At 35.9% G+C, this 24,497-nt stretch overlaps 2 protein-coding genes and 1 pseudogene across 9 annotated transcripts; 1 reads left to right on the forward strand and 2 right to left on the reverse strand.

Annotated features, from left to right (window-relative positions):
* Nucleotides 1-217: 217 nt before the first annotated feature.
* On the reverse strand, nt 218-4,497 carry LOC142553977 (lysine histidine transporter-like 8; annotated as a pseudogene).
* Nucleotides 4,498-5,858: 1,361 nt separating this feature from the next.
* Nucleotides 5,859-13,583, reverse strand: LOC142553986 (uncharacterized). 5 transcript variants are annotated; one of them, XM_075664580.1, is made up of 21 exons: nt 13,431-13,583; nt 13,270-13,346; nt 13,017-13,094; nt 12,743-12,874; nt 12,222-12,272; nt 11,988-12,131; nt 11,759-11,881; nt 11,552-11,629; nt 10,476-10,568; nt 10,282-10,404; nt 9,478-9,561; nt 9,063-9,161; nt 8,731-8,928; nt 8,252-8,327; nt 7,828-7,931; nt 7,495-7,751; nt 7,318-7,404; nt 6,990-7,220; nt 6,712-6,790; nt 6,561-6,624; nt 5,859-6,151 (listed from the first exon to the last, which is right to left on the reverse strand). In XM_075664580.1, exons 1-21 carry the CDS (start codon nt 13,519-13,521, stop codon nt 6,033-6,035), a joined length of 2,388 nt encoding a protein of 795 aa, XP_075520695.1. In that variant the 5' UTR covers nt 13,522-13,583; the 3' UTR covers nt 5,859-6,032. The 5 variants fall into 5 exon arrangements, with proteins under 5 accessions (XP_075520695.1, XP_075520704.1, XP_075520712.1 ...); XM_075664589.1 differs by having other exon boundaries at nt 6,530-6,624; XM_075664597.1 differs by lacking the exon at nt 12,743-12,874.
* A 7,001-nt stretch (nt 13,584-20,584) lies between these two features.
* Nucleotides 20,585-24,353, forward strand: LOC142554029 (uncharacterized). 4 transcript variants are annotated; one of them, XM_075664653.1, is made up of 3 exons: nt 20,585-21,005; nt 21,723-22,375; nt 23,912-24,353. In XM_075664653.1, the coding sequence occupies exons 2-3, from the start codon at nt 21,909-21,911 to the stop codon at nt 23,976-23,978; spliced, it is 534 nt and encodes a 177-aa protein (XP_075520768.1). In that variant the 5' UTR covers nt 20,585-21,005; nt 21,723-21,908; the 3' UTR covers nt 23,979-24,353. The 4 variants fall into 4 exon arrangements, with proteins under 4 accessions (XP_075520768.1, XP_075520756.1, XP_075520773.1 ...); XM_075664641.1 differs by having other exon boundaries at nt 21,726-22,375; XM_075664658.1 differs by having other exon boundaries at nt 20,585-20,771; nt 21,726-22,375.
* Nucleotides 24,354-24,497: the final 144 nt, after the last annotated feature.

Raw genomic sequence — 24,497 nt, forward strand, 5'->3', positions numbered from 1 at the left:
TGGGCTGACCTCACCAACGTGCCCAGAAACACCCTGCACCTGACCCCATCTGAATATTGATGTAATAGGGCCGCATTCTCAAATCTCCCCAAGTGTTCTTCGGGTTCAATATGTCCATCGTACTCTCTAACATTCGACTGTCGAAAATTTGGAGGAAGTCCTTCTTCTAAAATGGCTAGTGAAAAGAGACTTCCTCTCTTGGGTGCTGGTGCTCTGCTTCCCAACTGCTGCCTCAACATCTGTATCTCCCTCCACATCTCCTCCATCTCCGGATTCTCCTCACTTGGGAGGGGTCGCGTCTCCTCCACCCTACTCTGACTGCCCTTCACATTCTCCTCTCGCTCCTGGCGAGCGGCGTGTTCTTCTGCAAACATAGACTCTTGATTCCTCTTCATGGTCTCATCCACTGTTCGGGTGATAAATTGGCCCAACTGTTCCAGGGTCAAGTTCCCCACATTCTCATTGGGACGGGGTTGCTCGACCCTTGTCTCGTGAAGGGACTGCTCGGCTTTTGTCTCTTGACGAGATTGTTCTTGTCTCGTCTCAAGACGCGGTTGTTCTTGTCTCGTCTCAACATGAGATTGTTCGGGTCCCCTCTGAGGACGCGATGATGCCGAGGTAACTCTTCTACTTCCTTTCTTGCCTACCATCTCTACGTCTCAACTCAAGTGTTCCCATAGACGGCGCCAAGTGATACTCACGGGAAATTTAGGGTCCGATTCCGGCAAGTGTCACTAGTCCAGACGCAGGTTCTGAAATTACCCTGAGCCTGAAATCACAAATAAGATCGTTAGGAGGGGGCCAGGAGGGTGTCCTGACGTAGCCCCTCCGACGCTCAAGTCAGTGACTGAGGATATATGGGGGGAGCAGCTAAGGGTGCTGCTGAAAACAATATATTGAATCCAATAATCATACGCTCCAACCTAGGTATTTATAGGAGAATACCTGGGCTTGTCATGGGCCATTCACCTGTGGGCCTTAATGATGGGCCGGGAATTTGGGCCCGGATCTTGATGGGTTCATCCCTGGGTATCAGTGTGCAATCGCACTTGTACGGGTCTCGGTCCAAGTCGTGGAGGCCATCGCCCTTGAATTTATGGAAACTCACAAATGTTGGCACACGAGTTTTAAATAAAACTCACAAATGTTGGCAATCTTGAACCTCGTACCGTCGAGAATCTAGTGAGGCTTAAAAAAGCTAACTTGAATCCCAGTGTCGATCACAACATAAACCCCGGCTGCAATCAGCAACACACTCAACACCATCCCACAAATCCCCAATCCCCAATTCAAACACCACATAAATCCTCCTTTATTGGGCTTCTTGATCCTGATCCACATCAGGCATGGATAGGCAAATGTCACAGGAACAGCTATCCCACCGATTAATCCAGCCAAACTTCCAAGAAATGGGATCGCCACCGCCACGAAGAAACATCCATAGCCAAACATGACCCTAAAGACTGCCCTTAGCCACCAAGGGCATGGCTTCTTCATGAAGTTGGTGTATTTTGATTCCATGTCATCGAACATAGGCATGCCGTATATCTGGAATGAGCTTAATGCATTGATTATGATGAATATGCTTATCAATCCAAGGATTGTTTGGGACGTGTCTCGGCCATGGAAGGCATAGATTGCCGACAGCATTCCTCCGTATGCTGGTATCTGAATATTGCAAAACATGTCTTCAAATAACAAACTTGTGATAATGTATAGTTTTGGCCCGTGTCTTGCCAGAATAAATAAAATCAAACATTTACATGTAGCCTTATTCTTAGAATGACTTTTTGTGATATATACCTTATCCCCATATGCCCAATATCCTCCATAGCAAGAGGATACAAACATAGCGCAACAATGAAATATGCAGCTTGGACCCCTCTCCACATGGGCACCCGAGATGGCTTCTTTTCGCTTGAAGGCATAGTTGCCTGCAGGCCCAAATCAATGCTGAGTTATAGACACTGTAGATTTATGTAACTTTAAAAAAACTAAACCTTCGTTGATCTAATCGGAGAACAATATTTCATGTTTTGTTAAGATTTGGATTTGAACCTGACTTAATCCCAAAAGCTAGCTCAAAGGGGGAAGATTGTCTAAGTCCATATATACAACTCTCATGGATTTTATCCAACTGATGTGGGACAACTAACACACTCCCTCATGCCCAGAAATAAACATTTGGAGCTTGAAGTTTACAAATGACCCAAATATGGGCAAAACATGATGGCTCAACTATGGGCAGTCCAACACATAACGATGGAATATGAGCTCTGATAACATGTTAAGATTGAGCATTTGACTTAACTCAACTCCAAATTAATAGTCTCAAACATGGTTTTGAAGTTGAGTCAGATCCAAGTATCAATCTTAACATGTTTGAGACGATATTTCATGTTCAAGATCTTATTGTAATAAACATCTCCCTCAACTCATAAAAAACATTAATAGTCCCTTTGAACTCTCTCGTACCTTGTTTGTTGTTGACATTATGAGTTATGAATTTGGCATTAAGATTATACCTGAACTTCAAGAGTAACATTGTGGCCCCTAAAAGCAAAGGCAACGATCCCAAACGCGTTCAAAATCTCAAAAAAGCTTTCTGTATTAGTACTCGGTTTCACGTGATCATACGAAACACCTTTCAATCTCCCCTTTGTAACAGACACGAGCCACATCATGGTGCAGTACCCTATGGCCGTAACAGCGCCGAGGAGTGATACTCCGGCGATGGAGTTCAGATTCGGGAGCTGAGACAGAACCACGGCGGCGGAGCTGAAGACCAGGTACCATTCCACAGTGGTCAAGGGTTTGGCCGCGCAGTCGTGGCCTCCGCAGACTATTTGGTAGAAGAGCTTCGAGGTGGAGCCGCCCACGACGATGAGAGCCACGCATGTGCCACCGGATAGGTATAGGATTGGGAATAGGGCGAAGATTTTTCCCAGTTTCTCTCCTGTGAAATTAATGCATGTGATGGGGGTTCCATCGTTGATGTTTAGAAAGTGACGCTTAAGTTGAAGACAACACACGATTTATTTATGATAATTTATACGTCTTAATTATTACATTAATTTTCATTTTTTTTACCGGATTTAACCTTAACTTGACAAATGAATAATAATGATGTGGCACTGAACAAAGTTGGTCTATCCATGATGAAAAATGTTAAAATTAAAAAAATAATGACAAGTTAATTAGATTAAATTATGAAATAACCAATAATGACATAAAAAATAAACACGTTCAAGTTATTGAACATATTAAAATTGAAAATAATACAGTGATAAGTTACTAGACTATTTTATTTATTTATTAGCTATTTTAATAATAATAAATGTATTAGCATCATCCATGAGACTAACATGAATTAAATTTATTTTTTCGATTTTTTAAAATCGAATAAAACCAACTATATATTCGAACGACACTTGACTGTTGGTTTCTTGGTTCGATTAGTTTGGCTCATATCGATTAGTTTGGTCTTTGGGAAAATTCAATTTGGTTCGTATGGTTTTTACGAGAAATAATTTTTCCCGATTCAGTTAGTACTAGAAAACGATCGACCTCATATTAATTGGAGATTTACAAAATCGAGTTCTTCGATCTGTAACTAAATTACAGCAGATTTCTAGTAATTATACGCTATTTTCTAATATTCTTTATTTGTTTTTATTTTCAAAGTAAATAATAAAATTTTGACTTTTTAGATTAAAGATTATATTAGAATTTTGTGAACACGTAATGATAGAAAGATTTGTCTTTGATTGTACCAAACGTAGCATTGAAGAGTTGAAGAAATCTGCTGTAACGTATTCCATTTTCTGCGGATTCATGTAGATTTGTGAGCACCCAGAAGGTGTAAAGTTGCCATGCAAATGCCACGGTCAGACTTATGATCCCCCAACTCCTGCAAAATCATACCTATTATTTGAACTCCAAATGCCTAGCTAGGCAAGAAATTAAAAAGAGAATTAATGCAGCAGACTCCGATATATCCATCACTTACCAACCAAGAATGGTGAAGGCAACAGGGAGTACAAGGGCTTGGATCCCAATACCAGCACAGAGTGTGTGAAAAGCGGCATAGAACGCATTCCCATTCCTAGACTCCGTGATGGGAAGCCAAGCATCATGAGGATCAAGCCTCGTCAGCTTGATCGCCCTTCGCAATGGGCTTCCCAGCGGAGAAATGAAATTCGGAGTTCGAAAACGGGGTGGGTGAGGGGCTGAATTCGGGTGTACGATTAGCGAGAGCAGTGGCTTTCGAGATAGTGAAGGTGAGTTGTACTGTGTTTGCATGGAAGGGGCAGATATTTCGGTGCTACCCGTTGGCGGAGCTGTCGTCGGGCCTTCTTCGATCAACTCCGCCATCGATTCTCCGTCTGTATGTTTGTGTATGTGAAGATGACTGATAAATGGATGATTTTATAGAGGTATGAACGCTGAGGTTGAAGCAAGGGATTTTCTGCTGAAAACGATCATTCGATCGCCACGAGCCTTAGGCGTTGGATACGTTGGAAATTTGTCAAGCCATATTACTTACGAGTAGGTCTCTTGTGAAACGGTCTCACGAATATTTATCTGCGAGACGGGTTAATCCTACCGATATTCACAATAAAAAGTATCCTACCGATATTCACAATAAAAAGTAATACTCTTAGCATAAAAAAAATATTTTTTCATGGACGACCCAAATAAAAGATCTGTCTCACAAAATACCACACAAGTTTTTGTTATTTACTATATTGAGAGTGACAAAATTCTTGCTTTTTTTTTTTTTTTTTTGATAATTGCAAGTATAGTTCTTTGCCTCTTTGTTACTAGCTCGTTCATATAAATATATATATATATAAATATTATAATATATATATATATATTAATTTCCATATGATGGATTCACATAATGAATGATATTAAAATAAAAAAATACTCTTAATACGTATTGTGGATAGTTAGAAAAATTGGGGCACAGGAAACTTAATTTTATCTGACTTTTGATGCTCCAAAATGTTGTTTGTTTTGACTATTTATGTATGAAGTGTTGACCAAAAAATAGATTTGGTGGACGAATAATTCCGACCAGCACCACTTTTAGAAATTAATAATGATATACAAATGGTTCTCCATAAAGAAGGAATGAAAACATTATTTCTATCAAACAAACATGTCATAGCATCTCAAACTAAATAGATAATTTAGTAGTGTTGAGTGGAAATGATAAAAACAGTAGTAAATAAAATTAAATAACAAAAAAATTAATTTGCTATTATTATGTATTAAACATTAATAATTAGTTTATAACAAAAGTTCTTATGAGACTGTTTCACTGATCAATTTTTAGACGTATTTTTTACTTACTCCGACCCATACAAAAATATATTATTTTTATGTTAAATGTATTATTTTTTTACTCTTTACATAGATCGGATCCATCCGTCTCATTGATATAAATCTGTGAGTCTCGTCTCACAAAAAATAAACTCCTAGTGAGTTTATTTAAAAAATAAAAAATAAAAAATTATACTCTGATCTTAACTAACCACTCGCTGAACGTTGATACATGATTACGATGATCGACAGTCTCACGGAAAACATATTCTTGGTTTATTTGGAGAAGGGATATTTGATCTTAAGTAGCTACTCGCCAAAAGTAGGTACATGTATGTTTACGATGATTGACTAAATTTAGTCCTCTACTTCTTGCGTTTGTTTTAGTTATCTACCAAAGAAGTTTCAAACAAATTTAGCACCGTAACTACCCTACGTGGTAATTATAATTAAATTATGAATATAAGTTGGGCCCACGAGGATTTTTCATTTTCCAACAATAATTGGTAGATACTGTAAGCGAAGTATAAAATATTGAAAGCAGACACCTCTAATAAATGAAAAAATCAAGCGTATCGATTCTTAGTGTACAACCAAAAATTTTGCTTCCCTTCTGAGATCTGTCAAAAGGTAGCGAGCACACATAATGTGATCGAATCGGAACCAGAGCTTCATTCCCAGTTGACAATAATTTGCCAGTTTCAAGCACCTTGTAGCGGGAACCATTGTTGGGGCCACTTCGGATACGTTCGCTTAAACAAGCTCATGCACACGGTGTCGTGCTGTTGAAGAACCCCATTTAATATGCATTTCATCGCACCTGAAGGAGAAAACAAAAGGATGGAAAAGGTCATGTAACCAACTCGAACACGTTTCGCCGCTCTCAATCTTTGCAGAGGTAAAATTAACAAAGGAAAGAGAACTGATCAAATTTGGATTGTATGTGTCTTCGTTATGCGCAGGTGAGAAAGGATAAAAAAAAACATTGAGGTTATTTGGCAACACTAATTTGGGATATGAAAACGTCTAGAGTAGAGAGAGAGAAAAAAGAAAGAAGAAAAGGAAAGCGGGTGCCACAAAGGCACACCTTCATTTTGTATAAGAAAAAAAGCAAGAAAATTCCATCGTATGATTGAAAAAGCAGGCCTCCGCAATCAATCAGAAAATTCATTCAACGGTTAAAAAAATTTGCATGCACCTCACAAATTTCATCAAGGTGAGGAAAGTACCATGTGTGCCTACAGGTTCCTTGATGCGCCCGCGACGACCACATTTTGTCCAAACTTCAACAGGCTGCATTGAGAAAAGAAACCACTACACAAATAAATTCCAAATAACTTTAAACTTCACTGGTAAATTAAATTTTACAGATTTCCTAACCTTGAACCATCTCACATCCTCAGGGTTATGAAACATATATCTCACAGTTGCTTTTGATTTCGATACTCGTTGTGGATAACTGCATAAGATGCATCCTGCTGTATTATTTATCCAATTTTGAAGAATAAATTGAAATGCAAAACCGCATTATCAATTCCAAATCAACGCAAACTGATTACGAGGTGCATTATGAACAAGTTTCCTAAGTATCAAAATATCAAGCTAAGAATTTTCACATTTGTTTAAAGCAAACACAACAAGGCCGATATTTATCATACCCAGTTAAAATAATTTTCTTCAGAACAATCCTGTCGGGGTCTACACCTCTCAATGAACCAACAGCAGCAACGGTTGGAATGGCATCTTCTCCCTGGCTCTTGAAGGCTATCAAGGGAAGAGATGAAAAAGAAATCGGAGCATAAATTGAAGCGATGGAAAACCGCCCTGCATGAAGAAACCTCTCCATTTTGTGCTTGTTAGCATTGATACTGTCCGCGGAAAAAATAGGTCTGCAATACCAAAGTAAGAACGAGTTAATCATTTGTAGATCAGACAATAGATACATATATTTGTTTCTTCTAAAGCAACTTAACCAACATATATTACCGTGATATAAACTTGCGGAAGCCGACATGAAACAGGAGTTCTTCTTTTGCTTTAATAGGAGCAGTATATGTGTCATGCTTCCGAATGCTAAAATCCAATACAATTAAATATTGTCAAAAAAATGGCATTTATAAAATAATTGCTGCAACAATAAATCAGATTAAAGAAAAGGAGCACCTGAAATGGAGCACAGAGATTTTAGATTCATGCTGCAGAAGACCAGAACATATTATTGGCATGGTCTTCACCAATTTGCACAACGTAGATCCAACAATTACTGAAACTTCCTTGATATAAACTCTTATATACGAGCCAACTGGTACCGAGTCAGTTGTGTCTTGCTCTATACCAAGACTTTTTGCAAGTGCATGCTTTTGCGTTCTTGAAAAGTTATCAAATGCAAAAATTCTGGAATACTCAGGTGGCAGAGATTCCTACAAAGTTATAAAAGTCCCAAGAGATATTACCAACAAAGATCCAGGACAGTGCAATTAACTTAACTGAACATACTTTGGGGTCCCACGAAGAGGTTCTGAAAGATTTGACACCTCTGTACTTGGAAAATCTTTTTCGAGCTGGGACATCTAATGGAGTATCCACTTCATCAGGAAACTCTGTATTGTAACAATATAGATGCAATTAGCAACCAAATGAGAATTGGGTTTCAGTAAAAAGGACCTAGGAGAAGAAAATCAAAATTCAAATACAATTGCAACAAACTAAATGAAAGTCATGCTCAAAGATTTTTGGTATATCAAGACGTATTATTCAATCATCAAACTGTGCAAGGTATCTTCTGGGAGAATTCAATAAATTTAGCCAAACAACCTTAGATTATATATTATCACAGCTTATAAATTCATGTAGCTGAATACTGACTAAAAAGTAAAAAATTAGCTACATGTCGGAAAATGAATAAAATACTGAAAGGTACCTTCATCTTCAGCACGTGCTTCTTTGATTTTTCGAATTTGAGCCTCAATCTGCTCTTTTGTTAAATTCTCACCTTCCTGAAGAACGAAGTAACCTCATTTACACATTCAGAGGAAAAGAAAAGGCAAACTGTTGTATAGCAGGCATTAAAAGAATGAGCTTCAAATTGCTTTTGTTGAAGAATACGGCCTTACTTAAGTGAGAAAACTAAAGTGTTCCATTTAAAATTATCAATTGAGACTATTGAACTATTCATCAATAGACAAAGTGGACTATTTTACATGAATAAAAAAAGACACAAAAATCACCGATCGGCGGTCTATTCCAAAGAGTGTTCTTATAGGAACTTGTTATTACAGTTAAAGAAGACATGGAATTCATGCCAAACTTCATTGTAATGCATTTGGTATATGCCTCCTGCTTAGAGTGCTTGTACAGGTTATTGACATTGATTGACGGCAGATAAGATCACATATTTACCATCATTGAAGAATCTAAGTCAGTTTCTTCATCAGAATCTCTCAAATTCAGTGAAGCCTGATCCTCGTCTAACTCAAAGCCATTCTCTACTTTCTGATCAGAAGAGCAGGCCTCTCCATCTTCCACCACCATACCATTACCTCCATCTTCATCACTGTCCGGATAATTATCGTCAGAATCATCTATAATCCATGCGGCCTGCAATTTTTTTTTACAACAGTAGAAGCGTTTAATTACATTGCATAGGTGGTGTGTTGCCAATCTCCATCAACGAAATTTAACATATAAGAAAAGTTTAGAAATTTTAAACAAGGGAACAAACATGGCCACACCTGATACTCAGACGTGCCCTTAGGAAGCCTTTTCTTTTTCACCCTCATCTCCTCTTCATACTTGTCAGCTTCAGCCATTTCTGCCTCTGTTGGCCACGTCTGAATTTAGAAAATATCAACAGATACTCAGTAGAGATGATATAAAGATGAAGGAAAGAGATATGTATCAGAAGAAAATTTAATGAACACGCTTTCCAAGTGCACAGCAGGTTATCTCAGATAATTGCCGACATAGCAAACAGCTGTAACACAAGATGCACAAGTAAGAAATCAACATATAATTTGATTGAGGACAGCATTCCATGAAATAAAAGCCAAGGTTTCTGATGCCCAAATAGAAGTAACAGATATACAAGAATGGAATCAATTATCCAGAAGCTGAAAATATATGGAGCACCAATCACAAGATATCAACCTGTTCTCCTGCCAATACGTCTGGGATATTTTCAATGACCAAAGAATCTTGCTTCATAGGATCAGGGGTAAGGCACCTCACAACCTGCAATATGCGAGAAAAATAACAAAATGAATACAACTGAAAAGAGGACAAGAGCTCAACATCAGATGAAGTATGAAGATAAAACACTCTCCACCTCTGAAAAGACTCAAGTTCTAATCATGACATTTTAACTTAAAGCGCGACTAAAGATCCCATAACAGTAGCATGTTACCCTACAAAATTGTTTGCTAAGTTTCTAGGCAGCCAGTTCACGTTGAAAATCCATAAGAGTAGGTATATCCTAGATTTTTCTCTACTCCGCTAAATTCAAAAGGAGCGGGTATGAAACTCAAGCAAATAGAATATTAGCCAGGATTACTCCTTCAATGACCATCCAAATCCTCCATAAGATAAAATAGATACATAAATCACATAAATAACCACCAGACATGTTGACAGTCACATATTAATTCGGCGGTCCAAAAGATTAGTCATGTGTCGTTAGCTTTCATTTTTCACTGGGTAGCATAGAAAAAATAAGGTTCTGATAAGTGGTGGTCATAAGAGAAATGGAGCCGAAAGATAAACATATTCAATAATCATTAAATCATGTGTTGTGTAACTATGGCCATTGATTGGACATAATACATCCATTGGTCCATAGAAGGTCAGTTACAGCAACTGCAAGTAGTAACATCATATAGATGATTCGACATTCGATAATCAATACTTCATCCAAAGCATGTATCTGCATTAAAGTTTAAACAACTAATGACATACTTGTGCATCATTTATACCCTCTGAGTCCATGAAGTCCCCTACTTTTTGTACATTCAGAGTACACGGATCCTTGAGAAGTTCAATTTTGTGCAACTGAAAATCCCCTGCACCAGTTACGTGTACCTGATCCAGAAAAACTCAGACACTAACATATATAATAGCAGTAAATCAACTACAGAGGCTGAGGATGTCACCAGCTGATTTACTGAGAGACGACAAGCACGAAGATAGCCTGTAAGGACAAGGGTACAATGTTCTGAACTGCAACCGTCAACCGCAAAGTCAACCTGAGACAGTATTGAAGATTTTAATACAAGAAAAGCGAGATTCCTTGACTCTGAGTTAAGTAGCATATAGTTTCTTCCTACAAGTTAGAAGCCAATTCACATGCAATATATCGATTTAGTCAATGACAAAGTATGGGTGTCCTTGTAACTTGGCAATCTTTGCATAACTTCTCTCCAGTGCATGCAAATGGCCATCACCCTACATCGTGATATGCCACCAATGATGTTCCCCGTCATTAATTGTAGAGTCACAGAATTTTGAGACGAGTCATGAAGATTTGGAAGATTTAAATTATTTAATATCCACTTCAAACATGAGTAAAGCAGGCTTTACAGATAATCTTCCAAGATATGTGACTAGCCGAGGTGGTTGTGACAATTCTAATATGGTCACTTCAAGTCAAGCTAAAAAACAAGGAAGCTCATCCTCAGGTTCTAAGTTGAAGTTTAATTTTATTGTCGCCTTTGCTTTATGTAATTTGATTACTCGGGGAGGAGATTGGCCTAGTACCCTTCCCTTGTAGAAGTCTATCACTTTCAAATAGAATTCTCGCAAATTGCTACCAAAAAAAAGCTCCACATAGCACATCACATTTAGTTCAACAATTTGACATGAACACTACCTTACATTTTTGTCTAGAATTACTCGCGACAGGAAATGGTGTTCACCCGACACAATTAAAAAGTAAAAGTAAATTCATTTATTTAATCTAATCTAAATTAAATATAAGAGTTAAAAACAGTAATATCGATGTTAACAGAGAAAAGTAAGTCAGCTTCACCACGTCCATGCATCTCAAACTCATTAGTAGCGTCAGTAGCAGGGGGCTCAGGGGGATTTAGTCAAAATCTATTCGAGTGCAAAATAAATTAAATGAAGGAAGATTAGCAACTCAAATGGGAAAACTATGATACAAGCAATTCAATCAACTAAGATCAAATGCAAGTTTTACGAGACTGCCTAAAAATTTGTCATATTGTACCTTTTGAGCCATAAGGTAAGGCCTTTGGTTTCGCCAATGAAGCGCCTTAAGCCTTTGTTCCTTGAAAAGTGAAAGGATCTATGGCCACAAAATAAGTAAAGAGAACAAGTCTCAGGAGCCAATAAAAAGTGAGGATTGTAGGACAGCTTTAGTTGCCAGTTTGATAATGACATTATGATGCAGAAGGGTAATCAATTAACAATTTACCTTATGCAACTCATCCTTTTTATCTGCGGGATAAAACTTGCAATCTTCTGGAAACTCAGAAGCAAGCTCAGACATGCACATCTTCTTCAGCTCATTTTTTCCTTTCAATTCATCAGGAAGATCCTACAGACACCTCTGAGATTTTAACCCATAATTTCCTTCCAATATTCTATAACTAACAGAACAAGGGGAGGGGCATACAGAGATGTCAATAGAAAAAATCATATACCCGAATTAGCACCACGGTGCTCGGGAGACCAAGTGTTCTGAATACCGAGAGACACTGAGATCCAAATGAATCAATAAAACAATTGGAGTCACTCTCTTCAGAAAATCCATTTGGGGATGCTACAAACACAATCAAATCAGCAATCTACCAAAAAATGTGTCAGCATAAAAAGTAAGGATAATTCAATAGTAACAAGTATTAGATCTGCAAATTAAAAAATGAACCAGAAATTACCTTGGCCATTTCCATGCATGCTAATAAATCACCATGGGGTGCTTTCAAGACCTAACGCAGACACATGAAGTTAATACCCGTCAACTTACACATTAACATTATAAATTTTCAAACAACATTACCAAGGAAATTATTTGTTATTCTCATATGCCATCATGATTCACATATTTACTATGAGCGAACAGGCAGTGGTAATAACTATAAGCAAACAACAAGCTCCTAAACTTAAATTGGAACTGCATTAATAAATATTCTATCCTTAGTGAATTTGATGTGCGTAAATATTCCAAGTTTCAGCCTTAACCTCACTGAAGCTCACGACTTTCAGCTCATATTCGAAAATTGAAACATGCCTACAAAATTACATATTTCTGACACAAAAATAACCATGAAAAGGTAAAATTTTAAGCTACCATACACATTAACATTATAGAAGAAAGTGAGCTGTCTATAAAATCCATCATTGAGATACACAGTTACACACAAAATATTTGGGGATATAGACCATATTGTGAACATACCGTTGCTCTCATCTTGTAATCAGATGATGCAACTGCAGGAAAATTTACTCCATTTCTCTCTCCAGACAACAGAGCTAGAATGTCTTCTTCAAGTGAGTTCAAGTTCACTGAGGCTAAAAGGCCAAATAGCACCTAAGACACATATATGTTGTCAAAATGTAATTTGAAAAAAAAAAACTAAGCAGAAACTTTATTGGCGTCTTTATGGTAGTTTTTTTTTATTATCAAGTCTTTATGTTAGTTGCTTAAAGGAGCAAGGGAAAAAAGTGCATACAACAACACGAGGAGGACACATTTGTCCTGACAATGCCCTCTTCTCTTTCAATACCGCCACCCTCTTCTGTTCCCTTATCTGCAGTCATGTTTGTTAACTAGAATTCAGTTGAACGATGCAGTAAATTTCAAAAATTAATGCTATCCGACTCGATGTACCAGTTATTCGTGACATAAACCCAGTGCACTTGCACCTATAGACGTAGAAAATCAAGTGAATAGAAGAAAATAATCTGCATGAATTTTAACGATACCATCTTGTTGCGCTGAAGTCGACCAGCTTTCGCTCCTGTGAAAACATTGAGTTCGGGTTTTGACTTCTTGATTTTATCTGACAGCGAAAAAATACATTGAAATTGAGCATATCTGTTCCGAGAAGAGATAGATAAAACAATTCGAAAATCAAGAACTTCACCTTTTGCAGAAACTTTGTGAACATTGCGGGAAGACTTGGAAGCAAATCGGGTTTTGTGATGTTTGTTCAATTGAACCCTAGAGCCTCCCATGTCGCCAGACGAATTACAGTTCGGCGTCTCCTTTGTCTTTCTTCACATGACTGTGAATTCGATTTCTTACAACCGTGGGAAAATCGGCATGTATATCATATCATGGGCCTCAGCCCAAAATTACTTCAATATGGCTAGGCCCAAATATTACTGGGCTGGGTACAATTATCCGGAAGTGGAGGCCCCAAGAAAAAATCGAAAGCATAACAAAAAATTGGGAAAATATCGTTTATGTCGTGGAAAAGTAAAAATTTATGGTAAAAAGTAAAAATTTCAAACTCTCAAAATTTACCAAACTACACACTTTATAATATTTTTCTCTCTACTCAATTGTGATTTTCTTCACAAATGAGAGATCTATTTATAGGAAATCTTTACAAATAATCCAAAAATAAAATACATCATTACCTACATCATCACACACTAATTTTCAAGATTTACAACTCTTATTTTCAACATTCAAATATTCAATACACACATTTTAAATATATTTTTCAACACTCCCCCTTGTGATGATGTTCATAATGATTGTCTTCATTACGTGTTTTTATACTGCCTCGTTAAAAACCTTACTAGGAAAAACTCATTGGGATAAAAACCATAGCAAGGGAAAAAGACTGCAGTCACGTAAACTCCCCCTCATGTTGACACGAACAATTCTTCACAAATTTCGTAGATTGCGCATCCCAATATTATATATATGCTATCTGAATATTGACGTAGGAAGCGCCTTTGTGAAGATATCTGATGAATTTTCACTTGATTGAATGTGACGAACATCAATACATTTATTCTTCTCAAGCTCATTGGTGAATGCGAAGAACTTAGGAGGAATATGTTTAGTTCTGTCGCTTTTTATGTATCCTTCTTTCATTTGAGCAACACATGCAGCATTATCTTCATATAGTATCACAGGCTTCTCGTCGAATGATAATCCGCATGAGATTTGGATATGTTGGGTCATTGATTTTAACCACACACATTCACGACTTGCTTCATGTAGTGCAATAATCTCGGCATGATTTGATGAAGTTGTTACGAGCGTTTGTTTATGTGAACGCCAAGAAATTGCAGTGCCTCCACGAGTAAAAACATATCCAGTTTGGGAACGTGCCTTGTGTGGATCAGATAAGTATCCAGCATCGGCATAACCAATTATACTTGGATTAGCATCTTTTGAATACAAAAGTCTCAAGTCTGTCGTTCCTCGTAGATAACGGAATATATGTTTAATTCCGTTTCAGTGTCTCTTTGTTGGATATGTGCTAAATCTTGCCAACAAATTTACGGCAAAAGATATATCAGGCCTTGTACAATTTGTAAGATACATAAGAGCACCGATAGCACTTAGATATGGTACTTCTGGACCAAGAATATCTTCATCTTCTTCACATGGTCGGAATGGATCATTTTCTATGTTTAATGATCTAACAACCATTGGAGTACTTAAAGGATTTGATTTATCCATATTAAAACGTTTAAGGATCTTTTCTGTATAATTTGTCTGGTGAACAAACATTCCACATTCTTTTTGTTCAATTTGTAAACCCAGACAATACTTGGTTTTTCCAAGATCCTTCATTTCAAATTCTTCCTTCAAGTATGACACAACTTCTTGAATTTCCTTATTCGTTCCAATGATGTTTAAATCATCAACATATACAGCAATAATTACGCATCCGGATGTTGTTTTCTTAATGAAAACACAAGGGCATATTGAATTATTTACATATCCATTTTTCTTCAAGTGATCACTTAGTCGATTATACCACATTCGACCAGATTGCTTTAACCCATATAATGATCTTTATAATTTCACAGAATAACATTCTTTGGATTTTGAACTTTGTGCTTCAGGCATCTTAAATCCTTCAGGGATTTTCATATATATATTACTATCAAGTGATCCATATAAGTAAGCTGTAACAACATCCATAAGACGCATTTCTAAATTTTCAGATACCGCTAAGCTAATCAAATACCGAAACGTAATTGCATCCATCACGGGAGAATACGTTTCTTCATAATCAATTCCAGGCCTTTGAGAAAAACCTTGTGCAACAAGTCGAGCTTTATATCTCACTATTTCATTTTTCTCATTTCGCTTTCGAATAAAAACCCATTTGTATCCAACAGGTTTTACACCTTCAGGTGTAAGGACTATAGGTCCAAAAACATTACGTTTATTTAGCGAATCCAATTCAACCTGGATGACTTCTTTCCATTTTATCCAATCCTGCCGATTTTTACATTCACCAATAGATTTTGGTTCATGATCTTCATTATCATTTATGATGTCGATTGCCACATTATAAGAAAATATATCATCAATTTCTTCTATATCTTTTCGATTCCATATTTTTCCAGTATTAATGTAATTGATAGAGATTTCATGATTCTCGTCAGTTTGTGGTTCTGACAGAATATTTTCATCATCATGTGTTTCTTCAGGAACACCATTCTCTATTTTGTGATCATCATGTGTTTCTTCAGGAACATCATTCTTTATTTTGTGATCATCGTGTTTCTCTATAAATTTTCTTTTTCGAGGATTTTTATCCTTGGAACCGATTGGCCTTCCACGCTTCAGGCGTTTAATGACATCATGAGTATCTTCAATTCGAGCAGGGGCATTTGCAGCATGTATATATGATTTAGTTACCCCTTTTGTGTCAGCAAATGCATCTGGTATTTGATTGGCTATTCTTTGCAAGTGTACAGTTTGTTGTACATCTTTTTCACATTGTTTTGTTCTTGGATCCAGATGTAACAATGATGATACATGCCATGTAATTTCCTTTTCGGTATGTTTCTGTTCTCCCCCTAACATTGGGAAGATTTTCTCATTAAAATGACAATCAGCAAAACGTGCTGTGAACACGTCGCCTGTCTGAGGTTCAAGATATCGAATGATTGATGGACTATCATAACCGATATAAATTCTAACATTTCTTTGAGGTCCCATTTTCTTTCGTTGCGGTGGTGCAATAGGCACATACACCATACATTCAAAAATTCTCAGATGAGAAATGTCTGGTTCTTTACCAAATGCAAGCTGCAATGGGGAGTATTTATGATATGCACTTGGTCTGATGCGAATTAATGAAGCAGCGTGTAAAATTGCATGTCCCCATATAGAAATAGGGAGCTTTGTTTTCATAATCATTGGTCTATCAATCATTTGCAGACGTTTAATCAATGATTCAGCCAATCCATTCTGTGTATGTACATGAGCAACATGATGCTCAACAATGATTCCCATAGACATACAATAATCATTGAAAGTTTGGGAAGTAAATTCACCAGCATTATCAAGTCTAATTTTCTTGATTGTATAATCGGGAAATTGATTCCTCAATTTTATTATTTGAGCAAGTAATCTTGCAAATGCAACATTTCGAGTTGACAATAAACATACATGTGACCATCTGCTGGAGGCATCAATCAATACCATAAAGTATCTGAATGGTCCACATTGTGGATGGATTGGTCCACAAATATCACCCTGAATACGTTCAAGAAACATTGGTGATTCAGTTTGGATTTTGGCTGGTGATGGTCTTATAATAAGTTTTCCAAGAGAACATGCTTTACATTGAAACTTATTATTCTGAAAGATCTTCTGATCTTTCAGCGGATGACCATGTGTATTTTCTATAATTCTTCGCATCATTGTTGAACCAGGATGTCCCAATCGATCATGTCAATTGGTTAATATTGAAGAATTATCAACTACCATGTTTGATTCAATCGGACTTATATGTGTATAATGCAATCCAGTAGGGAGCATTGGTAGTTTTTCAATCACATATTTCTTTCATGATTTATATGTGATAAGACACATATATTTCTTATTCCCTTCATTCATTGTTTGAATATCATACCTATGGGAATATATATCATTAAAACTCAACAAATTTCTTTTCGATTGTGGTGAATATAAAACATCATTGATCAAAAATTTTGTACCATTAGGTAACAAAAATTGTGCTTTACCACATCCTTTAATCAAGTCTACAGGACCTGATATTGTATTCACCGTTGTTTTTGTTGGTTTTAGTTCCAAGAAATATCTTTTATCTCGGAGGATATTGTGCGTTGTACCACTATCGGGTATGCAAACTTCAGCTTTGCTCATAGCATTTTTCATTTTTGAACTTCAAAAAAATATGCAATGAAATAAGATTACTGACAATATATATTTAAATATAACACATATCATAATTATACAATAAAACATTATATGGATACATGAAAAATAAATTATTGTTCATTTATATTCTACCACTATATTGTTCATTTTCAGAGAAATCATTGAGAAAATCTGCAGCATCAATATTGTTCATTTGTATCCCACCAACATATTGATCATTTCCAGAGAAATCATTCATAAAATCACCAGCATCAAAATGAGTTGAATCACTCAAACGGTCACTGCGTTCAGTGAAGTTGGTCTCCTTTTCTTTCCCATTTAATGATTCTTTATAAAGTTACAAAGGTGTTCAGGGGCTCGACAAATTTTGGACCAATGTCCTGGAGTACCACATCTAAAACAAGAACTTTCATATCTTTTTGATTGATTCTCATTAACACTTGTATTCTCATGATGCCTTTTCTGTGGATGGTTTGGGACGCTCTTTTTGAGATGAGTTATAAAAATAACTATCTCTATTTTTTTCAAAACCACGGCCTCGACCACGACCACAGCCAATTCCACGTCCACGTCCACGTCCACGACCTCGACCTCGACCAAAACCTTGTCTTTGAATTTGATTTTGGTTTCCAGGTTTAAATTCATTTTTACTTATAGCATTTACTTCTGGAAATGCTGTTGATCCAGTGGGTCGGGACTGATGATTTCTCATTAATAGCTCGTTGTTTTTTCCGCCACAAGAAGACAGGCGATGAGTTCAGAATATCTCGCAAATCCACGTATTCTATATTGTTTCTGTAGAGTAATATTTGATGCATGAAACGTGGAAAATGTTTTTTCAAGCATTTCCGATTATGTGACCTCATGTCCACAAAATTTTAGCTGCGAGATTATTCGATACATCGCTGAATTATAATCGCTGACTTTCTTAAAATCTTGGAATCTTAACATATTCCATTCATCACGGGCGGTCGGAAGTATAACTTCCCTTATATGTTCAAATCTTTCTTTCAATCCTTTCCACAAAATCATGGGATCTTTTTCAATTAAATATTCACATTTCAATCCCTTGTCGAGATGTCGACGCAAAAATATAATGGCTTTTGCCTTTTCTTGTGATGTCGATATGCCATTTTCTTTTATTGTCTCACTTAGCCAATGACTCAAGATGCATTTCTACATCGAGAGTCCATGGCATATAATTTTTTCCCGTGATGTCGAGCGCAACAAATTCGAGCTTTGTCAAATTTGACATGGTGGTACTAAAAAATTACGATGCATTTTATTAGTTAATGAATATTGCAATACAAAGTAATGAATAAACAACAAGTACAAGCATTTGTAAAAATAAAGAAAACACACGAGGAGGATATTCTCCGATAAATAAAAGACTCGTGAGTATGATAACCAAAATAATTAAAAATAACCTTGAGAAAGTCATCTTCTTTTTTCTTCGAAAATTTAGTGAAGAATAATTTTTAGAGAAGAAGAGAAAGTTGGAGTGATTGAAATAGTTTGTGAGATCATATTTATAGGGCAAAAACTAGCCGTTTTTTTTACCATTTATGACCGTTGGTGTACAAAAAAATAAAGGTATGTATTTGTATAATTTTATGGTAATAATATGATGTATATAATATTAGACATGTTTAAATAATTATGTATATCATATCATATTATTATAACGAGGTGTCATAATTTATTTTGTTTAAAAACCTTATAGGCTTTTATACTTGTCGTATCCCTTACCGGGAGTGTGGGATGTCGTCTTAACATCCTCCCAGGATTTATAACAAGTTTTCGAAAAATTTATTTTTATTATTAATAATAACATTATATTATATATTAAATATATACACAATAAATAAATAACAGTAAAATAAATATTATTATTTTTGTTACCTTTTTCTTCTGTTAGGAGCTTGGAAAAGGATGGAGTACTTTTAGAGCTTCGTGCTGATAACGTGTTGTGAAAAAGTAAAAATTTATGGTAAAAAGTAAAAATCTCAAACTCTCAAAATTTACCAAACTACACACTTTATAATATGTTTGTCTCTACTCAATTGTGATTTTCTTCACAAATGAGAGATCTATTTATAGGAAATCTTTACAAATAATCCAAAAATAAAATACATCATTACCTACATCATCACACACTAATTTTCAAGATTACAACTCTTATTTTCAACATTCAAATATTCAACATTCAAATATTCAATACACACATTTTAAATATATTTTTCAACAGTTTACACCAATAAATATAGCTTTTTCTAATAAAAAAATACGACATTTTTAAAGCATATCTGTATCTATTGAATATCTTATATACAATATTATTTTTTATTTTTTAATTGATTATGATTGGATTAAAATATTTGAAACGTAAATTAATCAATAAATTCTGTAAAATTATTTTAACAAATTAAATTTAAATAGTAATTATAAATAGAAATATATAATTTTATTCGAAGCAACATTTACTATACGTACACATTTCCTTAGTTCGGACGCCATTTTCATTTCCTACGAAACCATATCGAATGATTAATAACGTTAATAAAACAATAATAAAATTATGACTCTAGAGATTATTAATTTTTATAATTACCTGGTTAAAAACATCTAATTGATCGGACAATTTTACTCATGCATCAAATATTATAAATGTAAATTTATAAAATTAACTAAAATTTGTTTTAGCTAAAAATTATCAGAACAAATTTAGACATTTTTAACACTTTTATTTAAACTAATTTAAATATGAGTATGTCTTGTGGGACGAGCTCGCATAACTTTATTCGTGACACGAGTCAATCATATTTATAATTATAATAAAAATAATAATTTTTTTCATAAAAAAACAATTTTTTTTTTTTATAGTGACTCAAATAGCACATATGCAAGATTCGTAAAAATGTAAGGCTGTGAAATTCACTCTTCTTCCTCTCACGTTTTCACGTCTGCGAGTAAATGTTGTAGGAGACAAATATTTGAACATTACACCGAAAATCTTCGAAGGGACCCGTACTATCATGCGCCACATTGTTGGTAGACTCGCCCCTTCAATTCTTGTCTTGTTACAATCATTATTCCGGTCCGTTTGATCCCCTTCATTCTCTCAAGTTCATTGAATCTCCTCTATGTGCAGGGAATATACAAATAACCTGAAAAATATTTGTTTTTGCACTAGATTCTGAGTGTTACAGACCTATAATCTGCATGATGATGAACTCTAATGTTTCAATTTGTACACTGCAAGAATTTGTGGGGCATTCCCAGATGCAGTTTTCAGAGTTGTGAAATGTCAAGGGGCGTCGTGCTCAGATTTGTATGTTACTTTGCTTTTTCAATATAGACAGTCGTTTCTTTTTCTTGGTATGCGGCTTTGGCGGGTGGCTGCCTACCGAATTTGTTGGGACTAAATTTATTTTAAGAAATGGAATATCAAGATTTTTTTTTTGGTTGGGGGGGGGGGGGGGTCGTCGGGTGTGGGGGGGGGGGGGGGTGTTTGGCCTGGTTATGTAACCGTTGAACAGCAGGAATATGTTTGTGTGTGTGTTGATTTGATTGCTCTGTAGCAAGTGTAAGATCATTGACTGTTCACTTGTTGTTTGGAAAATGCTGTGAGTTTTAGAGAAAAAGTTAAATCACTTTCCAACCATTTACTCTTAATTGATTGTGATTGAAAGGTTTTTTTTGTTTTAGCTCATCTTAAAAATTTCAGGTGGTAATGCATAACTTTTATCCTTTTAGTCGAATCTGAGAATCTTGTTGGCTTGTTACTTTCTTGAAATCGAATATTTTTTAGATGCCTGTATATTTATTTAATCTTAGGTATCAATGCATTGTTACTTGTTTTCTATGACAAACACTTCTTCAAGAACTAATGCCGGAAATTAAGAGAGGATCACCCCATTAATTACTTCCCGGAGGAACCTGCTTAACCAGAATGCTGATCTTTTTATCGAACAATTTTTCGGAATTAGAGTTCATATTTTGTATATATCTTAACTCTTGTGTAATTTGATTATCTGATTGGATGTAGCAGGCGAATTATGCATTTTTAGATGCAAATTAGACTGAAAAAATGCAAGCAGTTGGGCGGTTATCAAACGAGAATAGGTGTTGCTATTGACTGTAGTAGTAGGAAAAAAATTTCTCCTCTTTATCTTCTAGGTACAGTACGATTTTGATCATACTGCTTAAGGTTCGGAGAATATTAGAAAGACCCATGAGAGTGTCACCGTGGAATCAGTTCCAGTTGGTGGATAAAGAGGTTGATCCTGATATCCAGCTGGCTTCGGGAAAGAACGGGCTTGTCTGTGGGTGCACATTCTTTGTGTGCTTTGGTCGCCCATCTGCCAGACTTGAGAGCCCATGTCATTTGAAAGTTGGACCTGTGCAAAACCAAGAAGTCTTGCCAGGGCGTGCTGTTTTTTGTAAGAGCAAAGATCTGCGATGCTCTGATGATGGTGATGGTGATGATAGCAGCGTTAGAAAGATTATTAGTCTTAAGAGTAGTTTGAAGAAACCAATAGATCTTTCACTTGCTGCCACAGATTTTGGTGGCTGTACCAAGGATCACGTGGCATTTTGTGAAAATAATGGCGATGCTGCTTGTCAAATGGAGAGGAGGAAAGTGCAGTGGACAGATACTTCTGGAGGAGAGCTTTTTCAGGTTCGGGAATTTGAGATGAGGTAAGAGAAATTGATGCTTTGGTTTTTTTATGTTCCGGTCAATAGGATATTCTAACCAATTAGCTCCGGTTTTACTTCTCTTTTGTGTCACTTATGTTGTTTGGTTTGGGATACGCGGGCTACTCACCAACTACCAGCAATTACCTTTTCCTTGTATGGTTCTCTGTTTTTGGTTTTTGCTTGGATTAGTTGAATTACATCATCATTGGACTGAGGGTCTGAAATGCCACATTTGGTCTACTGCTCTCTGTGGACCTTGTGGTGTAGATTCTCATACTTGGAGGGACTCTCTATTTCGGTTGGCTGGTTAACTGGTAATTGTAACTTTATTGACTCAGAAACTTAATAGTGTAACTATTTTCCATCTATATTTTATTGATTCTCATGGGATTTTATTTAAGAACTTAAATATATATGGAAATGCAGGAACTGTATATCTCAAAATGGTACCACAGCCTTAAATGTTTTTGAATACATATACACTTTTTCTTTCTCCCGGACCACTGGAGCATGCTATTTCCTATAGCTGAGACAGATATATGATTGGCATCACTTTTTAAAAATGTTAATCATGAAAACTTTCGTATCTCTGAAACTTGTATGTGAGAGTGAACAATGTTGGTTATTCATGGACAATACGCGTAAACCTCAGATATCGTTAGGGTAGCAGAAAGTGAGGCAAAAAAAAACTCACTCTTGGGCATTCATTTACCTCATTTTTCCTTGAGGCTTGTTCTAATTGGCAGTTCCACCCCGGAAAATATAGGTTATACTCTGTTTTGTTTCTGTAGAAACATATTGTTTGAAAGTTAAATAAGAGAATACGATTATCTGTAATTTTGTTTTTAGAGAAGGACTTTTTCTATCAAACAGTTAGTTAACGTGAGAATTTGTTGGTAAAATGTCACTGGGTAATGTATAAATTTCTTATAATGTGGGATATTTTAAAACCTTAATAGATGGTGGGGTGAGTTATAAGTATCATATTATAAAACATAGTAATATAGTTGTTTTTGAAAGTGAGGAAAATGTGAATTGAAAAGAATGCTTGAATTTGGAGATGTGAAAAAGATTGAAAAGTGGTCCATTGTTTTATTTTGCTTTCGGAAGAAAATAGCTGGAATATGATTGTATACCTTCTTGGTGAAGGGAGTACCAGAGTTAATAAAGAGTATGGTACGCATTCTGTCATGGATAGAGTTCACGCAAAAGAGTTTTTGGAATCTCAAGCTGTACATTACTAGGAAAAGCACATGGCTGTGAGCTTGCCCTACTATAGTTTTTCCTTCGAATGGCAAAAAACCCTGATTCATTGCTGTAGTTCTGCACAATTGTGTCGAACAAACCTGCGCACCCTTGTTTCTAAACTTTGGTTGTCCGCATACAATTGTACTTTTTGTATCACATTTAATCCATTTGAAGATTGACAATCTTATGGCATGGCATTACGCACATGTGTGTTTTGTACTTGTTGAGTTTGTTCTGTGTATAACATTCTCAGTCAGTTTAATGATCAAGCATTCAATGTGATTGCAGCGAAAATGGATCAGACGATGAATTTTTTCATTGCAACAAAAAGGCTTGTTCTTGCAGTATTATGTAGTCTGAGGTTTTTTTTGCCTGATCCAACGAATCACTGCAAAAGATGTATTGAGCCTCATGGAAGAAGGAAATTTTGAGCCTATACAAGAGGTGTCTCTACTCTTGCTGTTTTCCTATTCCTTTCGCCAAAGTCGATGCTCACGTTCGTGCAGTAATAGCTCTCTTATCTAGTTTCTTGTTTGATCATTTCGATTCGGATCAGTCTGGGAAGAATCTTCTGCGCGTGGATGAATGATAGAATTGTTGTTGTGAGCTGTGGTACTTCTTTTGTAGTCTTGTAAAATCTAGTCGTATATGCTAAACTCTTCTATAAACTAGTGTTGTGTGCACACGATGCGTGTCGATTGAAATAATTATCATTGAGACTTTCTTTTTATTATGAATGATATTTAAATATTTAATGACACATATAGATATAGATAAAAATAAATATATTTTTTTATAAATTTTTTTAAAAGTATAGCTAAGATATAATATACCTAAATCATCAAAGTTAACATAAAGTCCTCGTGATTTATAA

The sequence above is a fragment of the Primulina tabacum genome, chromosome 1 (assembly GCF_025594145.1).
Source record: "Primulina tabacum isolate GXHZ01 chromosome 1, ASM2559414v2, whole genome shotgun sequence".
Classification (NCBI taxonomy): domain Eukaryota; kingdom Viridiplantae; phylum Streptophyta; class Magnoliopsida; order Lamiales; family Gesneriaceae; genus Primulina; species Primulina tabacum.